Genomic DNA, 18,439 nt, shown 5'->3' with positions numbered 1-18,439 from the left:
ATTCTCTGCTGTTAAAAGAAAAACACTGGTAACGTATGGCTTGCTGAAATGTTTTTCAACACTTCCTCTGATACCTACACAACCAACCATCCTCTTTCACAAAAGCCCTACAACTCTACACTCCAACTTCACTATCTTCAAAGACTGAGCCTATATAGTGCCAATTAAGTATTAGGCATTTTTCCAAACAATTAAACAATGAAAAAGATAGCGAACCTAGGATATAATATACTTCAGTAGATTATGAGGACTGATTAATAAAAAGTCATTACTTGGTGACTTTGATACGAGCAGTTTCAGTGGGGTGATAATGAATCTTTGAATCTATTATTAAACATAAAATAAATCAAAGCCATAAGTCATAAACATGAAGCAAATGACAACACTAGTATCTTGGCATTTAGTCCATGTGGTCTACATATAATATTAGTATTTTCACTATTAACTGTTCAGAGTATAAAATGTTTAAAAATCAGAGAAATTAAACATGTGAAATTAAACATATTTCAAATATGAAATTTTCAAACATCAAGAGGCATCAAATAAAACAGAAAATTAAAATGTTTTAATTCTAATGTAAATTATTAGAATTAAATTAATGCTTCTTTCCCCTTTGTATCCTGCTCAGGGTACCTTCCAATGGGACCTTAAATATTTAGTGCTCCTGCAATGGATACGTCAGACCAGCTGGGTTGCTCCTTCATTCTGGCCAGAAGCACTTTGATTTCTCTCCTAATTAACCTAGGAAGGATGGTTCTGTTTATTAACTGCACTCCCTTCGACTAGCAGAGAGAGTAGCTACCTTCTAAAGACTATCTTGAAATGAATGTTTCCCTTCCCTTCCACTCCTCCTCCTGGTGTTAGAGTGTGTGTGTGTATGCGTGTGTGTGTGTATGCGTGTGTGTGTGTGTGCACATATGTTTTTGTGTGTGTGTGTCTAGGGGATAACTGCTAGAATTGAGTGGTAAGGATGTCAGGAACAAAGGAGAATAAAGATTGGGCAAGAAAGAATGGAGAGAACTACGCAAGAAACATGAACCAAGTTACTGACTGTTTCCAAATTAACAGTATTAAATGAACAAAAAACACTGATATTTTTGGGGTAAAAATAGCACAGATAACCATATATACAAACTAGCACTGTAATCACTAAATGTAAGAATTGAGTGATATCAAAGAGAATGAAAATATACCACGCACGTTTCAACAAAAACTTTTACATAATTGTTGGATGAGATTGACATGAACTTGAAATATATGTGAATTACTGTGTGGCAACATTTTATAAGATTTTTTTCAGAGTTAATAAGCATATTTAATTGTTACTGACATAGTTTATGAAGTGAAAGCAAATGGTTTAATGTACTGCTAATAAGTAAAATTTGAAGTTAATATTCTATCTTATAATTATACATTTTATAAATACATAAAGTACAGATATATATGTACTTAATCAGCGAATGAATACACACTTGCACACACATGTACAGGCAGTTCCAATTTTTTAGATTGTATTTCATTATTTTTTATCAGATAAGGGGAGTATGATAAAAAAAAGCAATTTTTTAAAATTTATTTTCTTACATTGTTGTTGATTTTTGGACAGTATTTGATTTCTCCCCTCAGGTGCAGTCTCTGTAGTTTTCCTACCACGACAGCACCCGTGATCCATCACCACAGTTCCCTGTGCTCTTCCTTCCTCTGTTCTGACCTCTCTCCCTCCCCCTCCCCTGCTGTATGTCTCAGATCTATGGTCAGCTTGCAAGTTTTGTCTTTTTCTGGACCTTTTGTTTGGTTTCTCTATATTCCATATATAAGTGAAACTATCTAATATTTCTCTTTTTCCTTTTGACTTATTTCGCTTAGCATAGAAGAAAGTAAATGTGAATGAACACCTGGTTGAAAGTTATAGGTTCCTTACTTTAGGAGAGTTGTTACTTATCTGAAAGTAATGATCTTCATTAACACTATATGAAAAAAAAACGTGACTTGAATATTAATACTCAGGACTATATATCTTAAATACAAACGCTGCTAAGAATGAATTTCAAAATTCCTTCAATGGAATTCACCAATTTTTAACTTTGGATTTTTAAAAATCTATAAAATTATTTTATTCTACAGTGATAAAAACATATAATTTCTTTTTTATTTCTACAAAAATATCAATAGCAGAAATGCAAAGGCTTTTTTGTTTTATTTTCAGTATCAACACTATCATGAAGACTTAAGAATGATATGAATATCAGGAACATTTCAAACCACATTTAAGTACCTGTGAGTAAATGTCAACATAATAGTTCTTCAGTTTTTCTCTGGGCTGATTAATAAATCAATAACACTACCACCACCATGAATTTTCAATCCAGAAAAAGCAACTCTAAGTGGGACACCCTTCCACAAGAAAGATTAGGAATGTGGGAAAAATACCCACGACGGCAGAGTTCTCCACGCAACTCCTCCTTCTATCCACTTATAAGAATGTCACAAATAAATCACAAATTGTCTCAATTTACTTAAGTGCTATAAACTGAGAATTATTAACTGAATAATTTGAAATAAAGAGCTGTTTTAATTATAAGGTTTCAGCCTGCAATGTCATGTCAATGAATACTTCCCTTCTTACACAATTCTACCAAAAGAATTTCTGGAAAACAAATAAAATTCCAGTTTCGTAACTTTTTTCCCATTAAAAGAAAATAGTGGAAAAGAAGAAAAATGTCAGGCCAGCATTTTAACTAAAATTTCCTTTCCCTAAAAACTAAAAAGGTAATGAAAGAAAGTAAAAAATTCATCAGTATATATATTGAGATAAATCTTGTTTTTGATATACATGTAATTCTTTAAATGAACAATAAAATTGCTTTGTTAAATTAACTCAGTTATCTAGAAATTGAAAACACAAAACCAAAACCTCCTCTATGAACATATCACCAAAGAAAAATAGTCCTATTCTTATTTCTATTACTTAAAAAAAGACACTTCACATCAAGCCTTAGAAACCTCACCCTGGTTTATCTCAATAAAGGCAAATGGGGGCCTCCCCGGTGGCACAGCAGTTGAGTGCTGGGTTGCAAAGCTGCCTGTAGCCTCTGCAAAGCTGGTTAGATCCCTCCCTGGCCGCTGGCGAGGGTCCCATATGGCCCGCAGACCTCTCCTGCCGTGCCCGCTGCTCCCCTCAGCAGTGTATTTCGCCGGTCTGCCTGTTCTGTTCCCCGCTCTGGCTCTGTGAATTCCTCACCCTCCCACACTTCTGACTGTACCCAGTGTTTGTATAAATAAACAAATCTTTAAAAAAAAAAAAAAAGGCAAATGGGCTACAGCAACTTCTGCCTTGCCCACTAGAAATATGCTTATAAAGAATGGTCTACTCAAACTGGTGATTCAAGTGAAGATAGCTATATTTTCAACATAGAAGGAAAATATTGTGGTAACCTAACCAGAATCTACTCTTGGTTATGGCGTGTTACTCAACATACCAATCCTGGGATAAGAGAATAGAATGATAAAAGCAAGAGCCCAGTGTGAAATCTGTCCCGCCAGGTGACTCCTATCAATTATCTTTCACATGTACCAAAGTTTCATAAACAAAATATGAGATATTTGAGGAAAAAAAGAAAAGAAACAATATTAGAAAGGAAATTTTGAAAAAAGAACTTTCACACATTGCTGGTAACAGTATATGTTGGTACAACCTTTCTAGAAAATAATTTGGCTACATCTATAAAGGCTTAATTGTGTTCATATCCTTTATTCTAATAATAGAGATTATTTTGAGATTATTAGAAGTAAATAAAAATATGGATATATATGGTATGTAGAAAGCTGCTATCACATTATTTAAAATAATTAAAATTGTAAAATTAATATTTAAATACTGTTAAATTATGATACATTTAAATATGGATTTACTTAAAATGTTTAGAAAGAATTCTTAACATGAAAAGAATGGGGGGCATTTCAGTGATGCTTAAGGATAATTTTTATTGTAACTTTTTTTTTAACTACAGCTTGAAACCTGGTAATTCCCCTTTATATATCATTGTTAGCCTCAGTCACTGTCCCGTGAGTTTATGGCAGCTGAAGTCCTTGGATGACCCTGCCTAAGTACTCTAGGTTTGCTTCAAGGGCCTGAGGCTTGGGGACACACCAGAAATTGTTTTGTTGTCCAAAAGGGCATTTTGATTAGAACAGATTTGATGAAAACATTTTTATTAGAAGCAATTGTGGAGATGGAGTGACATTAAGGCAAATGAAATTAACTCCTTCAGAAACAAGGCAAGGGGGCCCTCCCTGGTGGTGCAAGGGGTTAAGACGCAACCTGTGAAGCTATCCGCAGCCACTGCAGCACAAGTTCAATCCCCAGCTGGCCGGGGAACAACCCAAATGGCACAACAGACCTCTCCTGTCTCGCCCGCTGCTCCCCTCAGCAGTGTACCTCAGACAATTTGCCTGTTCTGTTCCCCACTCTGTCTCTGTGAATCCTCTCACCCCCCACAGCTCTGGCCCATACCCCAGTTTTTATATATATAAATAAATAAATCTTTAAAAAAAAAAGAAACAAGGCAAGAGGTATCCATAGGAGTCACAGCAGCAGGAAGTACCAGTCTCAATGGCTGTTTACACCTGAGTACTTAGAGACCTTCCTTTAAAACCAGGGGTTGATAAATATGGCTGAATAAGACAAATCTGGTCCATGATCTGCTTTCATAAATAGTTTCATTGGAACACAGTCAGGACCATATGACTTTATATCATCTATGGCTGTTTCTATCACACAGTGGCAAAGTGCATTACCCCTGAAGTCTAAAATATTTATTAATCTGTCTCTTTAGAGAAAAATTGTGCTAACCCCAGTCCTAAACATTCAAAAGTCCCCTTAGGGACTCAGTTGGAGGTGAAGCTTTCAGTTCCCTTCTTGATGGGCAAAAGTGATAAAAAGGGAGAAGTTTTCATGCTCTTATCAGATCTATGTCAGGGAGCACGAGAACTGGTTTTTCCTTTAGAAATGTTTTTAACCAATGTCCCTAAGCCTCATTCAGCTTAATAGCTGAGAAAATCTACCTCCTACAGATTAAAAATAGAATAAAAACCAAACAAAGGAACTTCAACCTCAGTCAAAACTGTCACAATAAATTTTCTTAACAAAGTACCTGCAGAGAACTATATAAAGCACCTTCAGTACTATAAATGGCCATATTCTACTCCTGGCTGTGCTCAGCCAGATCCTACAGTATAGTCACTTATGCCAATATAATCCCATAGGGTTCTTAGTAATAAAGCAATGTTTCCCCTGTTGAAAAATAAGTTAAATCAATGTTTTCCCTGTTGAAAAATAAGTACTAAGTTAAGTAAAAAAAAAAATACGGGCCTCCCTGGCGGCGCAGCGGTTGAGCGCTGGGTTGTGAAGCTGCCCGCAGCCTCTGCAGCTCCGGTTCGATCCCTGGCTGCTCCCCGGCCACCGGAGGAGGGTCCCGCATGGCGCGCAGACCTCTCCTGCTGCCCGCTGCTCCCCTCAGCAGTGTACTTAGGTCCTTCTGCCTGCTCTGCTCCCCGCTCTGGCTCTGGTGAATTCTCTCACCCTCCCGCGCTTCTGACTGTACCCAGTGCTTGTATAAATAAATAAATAAATAAATAAGCAAAGAATAAATCTTTAAAAAAAAATACATACATGTGTGCATGTATATATGTGTGTGTGTATATATATGTATATAAATAATACTTATAATCCCTTGTCATGGTGCTCCTTTCTTTTGCTCCTTCCCTAGAGCCCCACAGGGGCTGTGTTGAAGCAAGTGTGTAGAATACAAAAGGAGTTTACTGAATGTCACTGACAAAGAAGGAAAAGAAGAAGGTTGGAAAGAAATAGAAAAGAAGGGGCAGAAGCATAGGAGAGAGAAGCAGGTTAGATAGGCAGACAACTAAGGAGTAAGTTGCGGAAGTAACATGTAACATAAATTTAAGTTGTAAAAGCAGCATATTAGGTTGTATACACTACCTGAGCTCATGAAATCACAGAAAAGAAGGCAAGGAGTTTTGCCTTCAAATCACAGAAAAGAAGGCAAGGAGAAAATATACCAAAAATGTTCTAAAAACATTGCCTGTACTCTATATGATGGGACTATAATTCTTTTTCTTTTTTTTTTTTTAAAGATTTATTTATTTATTTATACAAGCACTGGGTACAGTCAGAGACACAGGAGGGTGAGAGAATTCACCAGAGCCAGAGCAGAGAGTAGAACAGGCAGAGTGACAAAGTACACTGCTGAGGGGAGCAGCGAGCGGCAGGAGAGGTCTGCGCGCCATGTGGGACCCTTGCCAGCGGCTGGGGATCCAACCGGCGCTGCAGAGGCTGCGGGCAGCTTCGCAACCCAGTGCTCAAACGCTGCGCCACCGGGGAGGCCCATGGGATTATATTTCTTTATGCTTGCTTTTTTCCTAGCATCTTCTTTATACTCCCCGCACTTGATGAGGTAGGGGAGACCTGCAAAGGGAAGAGTGGACTTGTATAGCTTACAGAAGTCCACCGAATGACTCAAATGATTAACAGGTAATCTCACCCGCTAGTGAAAAGCCTCCTTTCTCCATCTAAGTCTAATTAGAACCCAGTTCCACCAAAATGATAAAAAGATCTAGCACTGTGCCAGTTCAGTGCTACATTTGAACTGATACATGGTTTTGACTGCCACCCAGAGGAAGAAATAGAATTAACCACAAGCTACACTGAGGATGAGCAATCCAAAAATATCAAATGTTCTTTTCCACTCCCTAGCAGCTGAACACTGTACCAAAATGTGGTAATATTTAAGATAACTTTAGGTAATACAAGGATGAGTGCTATTTTATCTACTTGTTATATACTGCAATATATACTAGGAAAAATAAAAACACTGCTTCAAATCACTCATTATACAAATATGTGAAGATGAGAAACAACTAATCCTAATTTAAAAAAGTAAATAGATTTTAAATATTAAATTATAATATTATACCATACAGGTGGTTATAGTATATCACCAAAGTTGTGCAGTGACTAAAATGATAGAATTTTTGGAAACAGTTGTCTAAGCTGGTTTTTCTGATAGAAGATACTTTTTCCAGTATGTCTCAATTTATATATATATAAATACTATGTATATATAGGATAGGAATAACAATGTTTTATGAAACACACTTCTTTCCTCATCATAAACTATAATTCTGTTTTCTTAAACAGAAATTATACACAAGCAAATATATTCAACACTGCTAAGTCCCTATAAATACTTGCCTTCCATAGAACATGCTTACCTAGGCGGTTATCCCATGATTCTAAATAGTTAATTCCTTCTCATTTTAACAAGTTATTATAGAAGACATATTTCCATTTGATCTACAGTTAATTTCTCAGAGAACTGTTTGAACTCCTATCAACTTATCGCAATGGAATGAACTTTAACTATCTATGTTCTATAGTCATAGTGGCCAATTATTTATCATAGAATTTAGAGGCTTCAAGAAAATCCTGAGGATTCAATCAGTATTCATTAGTTCTTGTATTCACAAATGTTGGAATAAGCAAGCAAAAATTATAAGATTCATTTCATTATATTCTTGGACAGCCACTATAAATGACAATGATATATTTCTCATGTGATTAAGTTTCACATTGCTACTGGTGGTTGCAAGAAAGCTAAAAAAATAAGGAGCTGGAAAATGAAAACAGGATTATCAAGAATAACTTTAAACCAATCCTTCTACATCTCCTGGATTGGAACCTACTTCAACCCTTAACAAAAAAAGGATTCTGTTAGCAAGAGATATTGAATAGTTGTTATTGAATAGTTGTTGGTTATTTACCTAAAGACTCTGCCATACCTCCTATCTTAAGCACTCAGTTTATATCTGAGTAGGCAACCAACTATTCTTACAGTTTCCTACTTATTCCCTGAGAGTCATTTATAGATATTGTATTATATATAGTTCACTTATTTTTTTATCCAAATGGTAGATTATACACATTGCGCTGCACTTGACTTTTGTCAATTTCCAAAGCAAGTTAAAGACTTGTTACAATTTGATGGTTAATAAAGCCACTTATTTCTTTTTAATGGGTAAAAATATTCCACTGTATGAATGTGCCATAATTTATTTATCAAGTCTTGTAAGAAAAGATACTTTGTTTTCCACTTTTTGCTTTTATAAAAAATGCTGCACTAATCAACCTTATATATATATATTATTTGACATTGTAAATTAATTCTTACGATGAAAATTGCTGTGTCATATAAGTTTTGGAATTGGCTGCTGGCATTTTTGGGGGGTAAGGATCACATTAAATTTATGGATTAAAATGTAAAGAGCATGACATTCTACTTGTGAATATTTTCGCTGAGAGCAGAATTAGCTTTTTGGTTACATGTCATATTTTACTGATTCTAATGAAAACTTTTCTAAAACAAGAGTGCATTGCATAATTCAGGCATCTTTTAATCATGTCAGCAATTAAATATGTAGGCATGATAAGTTCTTGCCATTCTTGGTTATTTCAGTCAGCAAACCATTAAAGGACTATTTGAGGAAGAAATAGGAGTCATGGTGTTAGAAAACCTTTTCTGACACCTTCTGGTAAGATTAGGAAAGTACAAACATCAAAACTTAAGTCTTAGTGATCTGCAAGAAATTTCTTTCAAGAAATGCTATATTACCAATGCTCTAAATGGTACAAAGGACAGTTTTGTGGGGGGATAAAAAAAATACCAATTTTGATAACTATAAGTCAAAAATGATTCAGAAGAATCAAAATTTAAATATATAAGGTATTAGTGACATCTTAACTGACTTATTTTGCTTAAATTTTCATTTTTATAATTGCTAAGAAACATGTGATAAAATACCAAGTAAGTACAAAAAGTTCTCCCACTAAATATAAAACTTTTTTTTTCTAAGTCTTAAGAGATTATTGCATCAAAGATAATGACATTAATTTATGTTAGGATTATATTAAAAACAAAACAGTACAACTTAAAATCCACATCTCAAAATTTGAAAAAAATACTCTAAATTTTATTTTAGGTCCAAGAGTAGCATTTTAAAGCTTTTCTCATATAGACTTTACACATTCTTAAGGCATTTTATGTTTTCTTCCATTACATTTTTTCATCAGAATGCTATTATTTTTGCCTGTATTAAAAAGGTCACCTGACCGAATTCTACTATTTATAATTTTTAATGGATGCTTTTCAGTTTTCCAAGTATGCAGGGAAATAAATGTTAAACTCAGATTATCTTAAACTAGTTGCAAGAATTTCAGTTCAATGAGGGAAAGAATGTGTGTTACTCTTACTGTTCTGTTCTAGCATATCACCTGCAGAAAGCAGGCATTCAATATTTATATATGTTAAATCATTTAAATAAATTACATCTTACTTTGTAAAACTTACCCCAACTCTTCCCCCATCAGAGATACCAGGTTTATGAAAAAAGATGAGTATGATTAAGGAAACAGTATTCATATTACTAATTTTTATTCCCTCCCATATACAGACACACAAATCTGCTAAGAAATTGGATATTTTACAACTTAAACTATGTATGCTTAGTTACAGATAATTTTATTTTAAAAACTTACCGTTTGGATCTGATATCTGATGAATCAAATTGAATATTCATAGGCCCAGGATTTATTTCATAATCTGCCTCGGGGTTGAGAAGATGCTCAGAATCACTATCCATATTTGACATTTTTCTTAGACTCTAAGCACTGAAGAAATCAATCCTATATAATCAGAAAAGATAATTAAAAGTTTAATTAAAAATTATTTTACTATTGGGCCTCCCCTGGTGGCACAGGCGGTTGAACACAGCGCTGTGAAGCTCTCCACAGCTTCTGCAATGTGAGTTCAATCCCCGGCCAGGGTGATACCTACATGACCTCTCCTGCCTCGCCTGCTGCTCCCCTCAGCAGTGTTTTTCAGTCAGTCTGCCTGTTCTGTTCCCCGCTGTCTCTGGTGAATCCTCTCACTCTCCCGCACATCTGGCCTATGTACCCCAGTTCTTGTATAAATAAATAAATAAATAAATAAATAAATCTTCTAAAAAATTATTTTACTACTAAGTAATACATATGAATGCATAAGGAATTGGAAAACTATGGGAATTTGCTGAAGATACCTCTTTTTTTTTTAAAAAAAGATTTATTTATTTATTTATACAAGCACTGGGTACAGTCAGAAGTGCGGGAGGGTGAGAGAATTCACCAGAGCCAGAGTGGGGAGCAGAGCAGGCAGAAGGACCGAAGTACACTGCTGAGGGGAGCAGCAGGCGGCAGGAGAGGTCTGCGCGCCACGTGGGACCCTCCTCTGGTGGCCAGGGAGCAGCCGGGGATCAAACCGGCACCGCAGAGGCTACAGGCAGCCTCGCCACCCAGTGCTCAACCGCTGCGCCACCAGGGAGCCCCAAGATACCTCTTTTTTACAGAGATAAAATATGCCTAAAATTTTATTTTTGTAAATTTCATTTTACCAGAAATTTGCTAAGTTAAACTGAAGGTTTTTTTTTTTTTCAGCTTATAACAAGTTAGTGGGGCAATCTATTTGTTCATAATAAAACAAATTGGGTTATTTTCCGGCAGAAAACAACTAAAACACTGGATAAAATAAAAAATCTTCGAAAAGCATCAAAATGGTGAGGAAAACCAGGCCACCGAGGTGAAGTTAAGGAACCTAGAGAGAGAAATAGTTTAAGAAAGTTTGCTTCTGCTCTGAGTGTATCTGCTATGTCAGGAGAAATTCAGCTGAGGTTTTCAAGGTCTTTTGAAGCATTAGAGAAATAGAAGACAAAACCCAGAGTTCATCCAAAGTAAAGAATTACTGTAGTAAGAAATTATCTCCTCTCCCTATTTCCCGATAATATAGCTGGGGCTACAAAGAGCTTTACCATTAGATTAGAGGTTAAAAAGAAGTAAAAGTGTCTTATGCCTCATAAGGGAACTAAAAAGTTTGATACTGACCAATGTGTGTGTCAGTGATACTGACCACTGTCACCTGCATCTGTAGAGGAGGAACTGCCATATATATCATAAACTATACCTCATAAAGCCTTATGAGCATGGAGGTCAAAGAAAACTTACAGCTGTAAATATAATTTAAGATGAACTGTTTTGGTAGAACTTCTAGGTAACTGGCAAAAGCAAATGGATTTCTTTTCTATGAGGACACATCTTCATCCAAGGCCTCAAAGAAAATCTGCTAGCAATCTTTTAAGGCAATAAGCAGTACAGAGTCAAAAACAACTAATTATATAAGGAAATAAAGTACTAAAAGTGAGAATCAGAAGAAACAATGGCAGAAATAAATGCACAACTATAGGAATTGTCAGACTATAAAACAATTATGCTTCCTGTGTGTAAAAAAAATTTAAAACATGGAAAATGTCAAAAGTAACATGTTTGAAAAGAACAGAGTGAATTTTTATGCCACAAATAAATATCAATAACCAAAATTTAAAGCCCAATACACAGTTTAAGGATTGAAGAGAAAAATCAATAAAGTAGAAAACAAATCAGAAGAATATTCAGCATGTGGCAGTCACAGAAAATGTGGAAGAGGGTTCAAGAGACCTGGGAGAAGGTCTAATATGCATGAAATTGGAGATCCAGAAAGAAGATGGCAGAGATAATATTTGAACAAATAATGGCTGAGAATTTTCCATAATTCATGCAAGATAACAATCTATAGATTGAAGACATTTAATTAGCACAAGAAAAATTAATAAACAATATATTACAGGGTTGTATAAAATGAACTAAAACCAGAACAAAGGGGGAAAATGGAAAATGTCAAGTGAAGGTTTTGGAATTAAAGTGTTCTATGAGGGCCTCCCTGGTGGCGCACTGGTTGAGTGCTGGGCTGTGAAGCTGTCCGCAGCATCTGCAGCGCCGGTTTGATCCCAGGCCGCTGGCATGGGTCCCCACATGGTGTGCAGACTTCTGCCGCGCCCACTGCTCCCCTCAGCAGTGTGTTTCGTCAGCCTTCCTGTTCTGTTCCTGACTCTGGTGAATTCTCTCACCCTCCCGCGCTTCTAACTATACCCAGTGCTTGTATAAATAAATAAATAAATCTTTAAAAAAAAAAAAAAAAGTGTTCTATGATCCTTGTACAGTCCAGATCAATGTTGAACTTTGTTGTGATATGTTGTGATTTTAAAGGCAATGAATATAACAAAAATCAGCATTCAACTTATCACCTAGCAGAGGAGGAAAAAGAATAAAAATTAAAAAAATAATAGGCCTATGAAAGACAAGGAGGAAAACAAAAAGAGGCAGGACAATTAGAAAACACAAAATGGATAAAATTTTCGCATTCTTTCTTAAACCCATGCTAATCAGGTTATTTTCCATTACTTAACAAAAATACTTCATTTTCATGATAAATTCAATATTCATTTCTCAGCCTTTTACTTTACTTGACCTATTACAAATGTTTTGCCATAAAGGACCACTCTCCTCATGCCTTTAGTATAAAGTGAGTAAACTCAGTGAGGTTAAAAAAAAAGTAGTAGTTTATAGAAGTATTGAACTGTCACAAATAAAATAGAAATAAACTAAAGGGAAAGAACTCATTTCTGAAGAAGAAAACTGGATGTCACTTTGGAGAAAAACTCAGAAGGTACTGTTATGGGACAGGGGGAGGGGCAGCCCAAACCCCGCAAACCTGCCTATTCTAAATGGGTTCTGCCATCCGCCGCATCAACACAAAACATATAAGACTTTAATGGGAAGGAACTTTAATAAAACTAGGAAACAATACAGGTAATGCAGAGTCTAGTTTCTAAATGAAGCACCCAAAGTTACCCGTCCCCTCGCGGGTAAAAGTCCATCCAAACGGGATTGGCCCAGAGCAAGACCCCAAAGCCTGCCACAAGTCTAAAGCATCTTCCAGTGGGGACCCACAGAAAAGGGCCAGAAACAATCAGACAAGCCCGAAAGGAAAAGAGCAAAATCAACATCAAGATAAAAGCTGCCATTGTCACCTCCCCATGGGTCTCACCCACATCTGTGTCACCCAGTCCATGACCAAAAAGACAAGAGCAGTTTCTTCACGTGTCTCTAGGCTCCACGCGCCTCCTCCAGGTCTCCTGGCTCCATCCTGCTTCCTTCCTCAGTCTCTTCTGCAGCTTCTCTTCTTCCTGCTCAGCTCCACCCTCCCTTGGGTGGGGCAGGGAACCTCCCCCTTTCCTGGGGACCACCCTGTTACAGTATGTCGATAGAAAAGTAGTGGGAGATGACATTAATATTTATTCTCAAAGTGCTCAAATTGAAGCACCCCAAGATTCTTAGAACGGGTCTCCTCAAGACATCCAGCCCTGGTATGCTAAATATTTTGAGCTAAGAACAATCAACTCTCTTTGAGGCTGAGGGAAATTTTCTCTTTCCTATGCTATGTACCCTTTTCTAACTTAAGAAGAAATAGTCAATGTCCTAAGTTCTGCCCTTTTCCTCATGGAAAGAATAATCATTGGTCCTTTTATAATCCAGAATAATGTAATTTGGGGGCGGGTGTCTCATCCAGCTTTAGGTTTATCTTCCCTATCTGAAAATCTAAATCTTTACTCAGAGTAAAGATGAAATCATTTCCCCTCCTCAAATGTAAAGATGAAGCCATCCTTTCCCCTCTCCTAGGTGCCTTGGCCCCTCCAGACCAAACTGATACCACCTTCTTCACAATAAGTGTTAGGACCTGCATAATCATTGTAGTTTCCTCGTGCCTGTTATATTTTTTCCCTTTTGCTAAACTCTCTGATACTATTTTGATTACTTGTTCAGCCCAAGAAGAACACAGAGGGGTGGAAGATTCCCCGCTTCGCCCTGACAATTCAATGCCTAATACTGTTCGGAAGTTTTTTATGTTGTTTAACTGTAACTAATCCTTACACTTTGGAAAATAGGTATTACTTTCAAATTACAAAGAAACAGAAATTGAAGCTCAGAGAAGTAACTTGTCTTAAAAAAAAAACATCACTCATCTCTTAAGCTAAGACTGGAATTGAAACCAGGTTACTTAGATTTCAAATAGTCATTATACTGTGATGTTTGCCTTAAAGGAGGCAGGCTATTTAGAAGACAAAAGCAGCATCTAAAAATCAGATTTTTATCTGGATTTGCAAATAAAAGAACAATAACATCTAGAATGGCAAATAATCTAGAACTCTTTAAAATACAGCCAGGACTAGAAAGAGTGAAAACATGTGCCCAAGTATCTGGGTTACAAATCTGACATACACTTTGTTTTTCTTGAAGCAAACTAGTTTAGACGAATTTGTTTTTCTTGATACAAACTTCTCTGTCTCAAGGCTAGGTATTTCTCTACCCAGCAGCAATTCTTCCAGGGCAATCAACAGGAGGAAAGGTCAATAGCCAAGAGAGGATAGAAAAAAGATAGCTGAATCCACAATGGCAGAAATATATGGCTAGGTTTCTCTGTTTTGGTTCTTACATTAAACCAAATTTAGAAATACAGGATTCTTTTAACTCCTGGAGATGAATACTTTCACTAAAAATTGACTGTTAGGAAACCAGGAAAGAGGAAATTATCTATAAAGTTCCTTGTATTTCAGTCAGCCTTGCCAAAAAGTAATAATCATGGTTGAGGAAAATGTGAGAGATCTTCAGGAATCAACGTTGGCTCCAGTTTAATTATAAAATATGTATTTGTTCCAAGCAAACCTGAAATTCTGTGTTATTGTCGAATTAGATATTTATTCCAAATAACCAAAAAACTGACGCTATCTCAGTGATCTAAAATAGTTTGCTGGGTTGCGAAGCTGCCGGCGACCTCTGCGGCGCCGGTTTGATCCCCGGCTGCTCCCCGGCCACCTGAGGAGGGTCCCACATGGCGCGCAGACCTCTCCTGTCGCCCGCTGCTCCCCTCAGCAGTGTGCTTCGGTCTTTCTGCCTGCTCTGCTCCCCGCTCTGGCTCTGGTGAATTCTCTCACCCTCCCGCGCTTCTGACTGTACCCAGTGCATGTATAAACAAAACAAACAAACAAACAAATAAATAAAACATGCCTCTATTAAAAAAAACATTTAAAAAAAATAAAATAAATTGTTAAAGTTGGAAGTCCGTAGTTCCTTTTAATCAGATTTGACAATATACAAGTAAAGAAGGACTGTAAGGAAATTTTCAGTCGCCTTAATAAATCAGCCTGAACTTCAAATTCACAAAGCATGTTCTTTCAAAGGAATTTTAATGTCTTTTTGAATATGAATAGAGCTATAATATATTCTGAAGTTTGACAAACTAGGTTGAGAGGTGAATAAGTGTTTCACAGCTAATATTACATAGGTAATAGCATAGAATAGTGCTGTCAATGATTATTTAAAATGTTAAATCCTCCTATATCATTAATTTTCGATAAACATAACACTGCTATAGGGAGCTAAATATAGAAAATGACATAAACATATATATTCACTTCTAATATCTCACTCAATTCTCTAAGTTTAAAACAAAGTCCCAGATGCAAGAATATTAATGTCAAAGCTAAGTCATTTAATAATGACTCCCTAATCATTTAAGACTGGTTTTAGTATGGGGCCTTTAGGAAAATAGGAATTTATTAACTTGCATGCTGGTGGTTTTACTAAAGCACTTATCTCCATAAAAAGGACAGAGATTCAAGTAAAAAAAGTTAGGCTGCTTATATGACATTTTAAAAAAGATATTGACTTTGTCAATATCTCAAAGAATGTCAATCTTTGCACATTAGGTTCAGAAACTTCCTTCACAATGCATTGCAAAGCAAATCTATATTATTGGCAATCTGGCATCAATCTGCAATAAGACAATTTTTGCTCAAAGAAATACAATATGGACCCATATAAGTACTGATAATTAGTATTACTCAATATTTCTGCACACGGCAGAGTTTCAGATAGTATATTTATATTAAGTTTACTAGGTTAGAGGTTGACAAATTCTTTTCTGTAAAAGGGTCAGTAAATATAGCTTTTCAACATGTAAATGGGTGAGGATGATTGTGTTTCAATGAAACTTTATAAGAAGTAAATACATAAGACAGCAGGCAAAATTTGGTCAGCAGTAACCCACCTCTGTAGCATGCCAATATAAAGTAAATGGAACCATATCACAAAAAAGGCAGTCTGGTGAAAGCAGTTGTACAGTTATGGGGCAGCCCTGGAGTCCACAAAGCCTGTATGGAATTAGCTTTAGGACATCCTTTTCCCCCTAACAGTGCTACATATATGCGTTTTCTTAAAAATCAGTAATAACTATGAAGTCCAGTAACAAACTAACCAAAACCTCTTCCTTATGAACTGTTTAATGGTCAGTCAACAGAACTATAATGCTCCAATGTGATGTGAATGCTTTCAACCTGATCAGTAAATGCTTCAAAAGGCATTAAGTGTGACAGTGCTGGAGAATAATGCAGCCAAATAAAGATATCACCAGTCAAAACAGGGATGGGACCAAAGAACCTCTCCTTCCTCATTAGGAACCCTAAATGCTCTCAATTTATGTTTAGGCAACAAGAAAGAAAACTGACAATGGACTGAAATTTAAGTGTATTATAATACGCAGGTCTAGTAGAAAATTTTAATGTCAATGATTTTTTTTTTACTCTTATGCCCATATTTCATTTAAAAAAAACTATAAATTATTATTTTAATTTGTAATTCAAAGTGGCATTCCCATTCTCCTATGCTGTTTGCCCTTTATTGTAAATATTTAAGGTATAATAAAGTCACAATTAATAGCATGTTATTTTATGTATGTAACTGAAATGTGTGCATAAAATTGAGATAAGAAATCTCAGACTTTTCAAAGGTCCAGTGAACATACTTTGGAGAAGGAAATGGGAACTTTATTTTCTTAGGGTCAAAGAAACTATAGGTGACAACTTAGTTTGCTACCAACTTTTTAACTTAATATGGAATTTGTAGTTGCTTGTGAGGCAAGGAGATTTTTTTCAAGTTAAGAAAAGGTTTCGTTTGACCTTTTCCTCAAAAGTTAAAAAACTTTCCCTTCAGCGATTGCCCGTTATCCTGCACTTGTCAGAAAAAAGGAGGAACAGGTTCGAGCTTGCTGATCAACTGACCTCAGCAATGATTAAGGTACAGCTTGGGAGTAATACAAATTAGGTTTCGATCAGGTTGGCCATTAACTGGTTGTCTAGTGACGAAAGAGTCAATCTTTCCAATTCGATGTCCTCAGATTCCTCACCTGTAAAGTTGGAGAATGTGCTTGACTAGCTCCTCTCAGAGGCCACTTTCAGCTCTATTATTCTAAGACAATTAAACTATGATGCCGCCTACTCTCAGAAACTCACTCTCACAACTGAAATGGGGAAGAGCTTGATGAAGACTTACCGGTCAGGGCCCTCACCACATGCATGGTCCTAGCTCAAGGTACAAAGGGATTTCTTCCCCACCTCTCCTCTATATCGTCCTTACTTGGGACAGAGAAGAACGCTCCCATTCCGGCGGATCCCCCAATTCCTCTCCTCCCTCTTCTCTCCGGGGTGTTCCATCTACCGTAACTCCTTTTCCCCGGGGCTCCAGGAGACACCCACACCCAGAGCCCCTCGAATTCTCGCCCAGGTAGGAGCACCTGACTTTGTCGCACCTGGGCCGAGTGAGGAGCGCGCGCCGCCCCTCCGCAGCCGTCCCTGCGGCCCCGGATTTTGGCTTCACCGCTCCCCCAAGAAGCAACTATTCCGGGGCATTTCACCCAAGAACTTCTCGGGGTGACAGCCGGCTCCACAGTAAGCTCAGCCGATCCCGCCGCCTCCCTTCGTGCCCTCCGCACCCTCTGCACCAGGGAGCTTGCAAGATCAGGGAACGTGCTCTACCTGAATAGCCGAGCCCTCAATCTCGAACTCGGTGGGAAGGCGGGTAAGAGTGGGGGACACCTTCCCAAACCCTCTCAATTCGCTGAAGCAGGGCTTCTAGTCCGCGAACAGGAAGAGGCGACGGCCTACCTAGGCCGCGGGGGCCGGCGGGGGATGGAGTTCTGAACCCGCTCAATCGGCCTCTGCTGTCAAACTTCCCGCCGCTGAGGACTACAACTCCCAGAGGGCTCTGCGAGATCAACCCCCTGCTCCGCGCGGAGCCCAGCCCCCAGCTTTCGGAAGGAGGGGCCGCCGCGTGATATTCACGCAAGTTTTGGCATCCCCTGCTTGGGATTTAAAGCATCTAGAAAGAGGGACTGAATTCCTGCCCCGGAGGCCACGGAAGAAAGGGCTATTGTGCTTTCTACTTCTGTGGCTGATAATCGCATTTATGTTTTTCTTCGCAGGCTTTCCTGGCTGGTGTCCTGTACTCTCCTTACAGGCGCGAAGCAATACCGGGAAGGTGGTTTGAAAAAGAATTAGGCAGTCACGCTCCCTCTCTTGTCTAGACACTTGTTTTGTTTTGTTTTTAAATTGTTGACAAATTAGT

General features: G+C 37.4%; 1 protein-coding gene across 3 annotated transcripts in view; it reads right to left on the bottom strand.

Moving 5' to 3' along the window:
* Positions 1 to 17,992, bottom strand: part of SLC38A9 (solute carrier family 38 member 9) — a 53,435-nt gene extending 35,443 nt beyond the window's left edge. Inside the window, exons 1-2 of one of the 3 annotated variants that reach the window (XM_037529385.2) lie at positions 17,851 to 17,992; positions 9,611 to 9,757 (exon numbers count right to left, since the gene is read on the bottom strand). In XM_037529385.2, the coding sequence (XP_037385282.1) occupies positions 9,611 to 9,723 (113 nt within the window). In that variant the 5' untranslated portion in view covers positions 9,724 to 9,757; positions 17,851 to 17,992. Of the gene's footprint in view, positions 1 to 7,290; positions 8,762 to 9,610; positions 9,758 to 17,850 lie in introns of those variants that run through there. The other 2 variants (XM_037529386.2, XM_037529387.2) reach the window with 2 other exon arrangements.
* Positions 17,993 to 18,439: the final 447 nt, after the last annotated feature.

This window comes from Talpa occidentalis, unplaced genomic scaffold (assembly GCF_014898055.3).
Source record: "Talpa occidentalis isolate TD23 unplaced genomic scaffold, MPIMG_talOcc4v2.1 talOcc4.6, whole genome shotgun sequence".
Lineage (NCBI taxonomy): Eukaryota > Metazoa > Chordata > Mammalia > Eulipotyphla > Talpidae > Talpa > Talpa occidentalis.
Note: the sequence above shows the minus strand (reverse complement) of the source record. Positions and strands in the feature narration are given on the sequence as shown.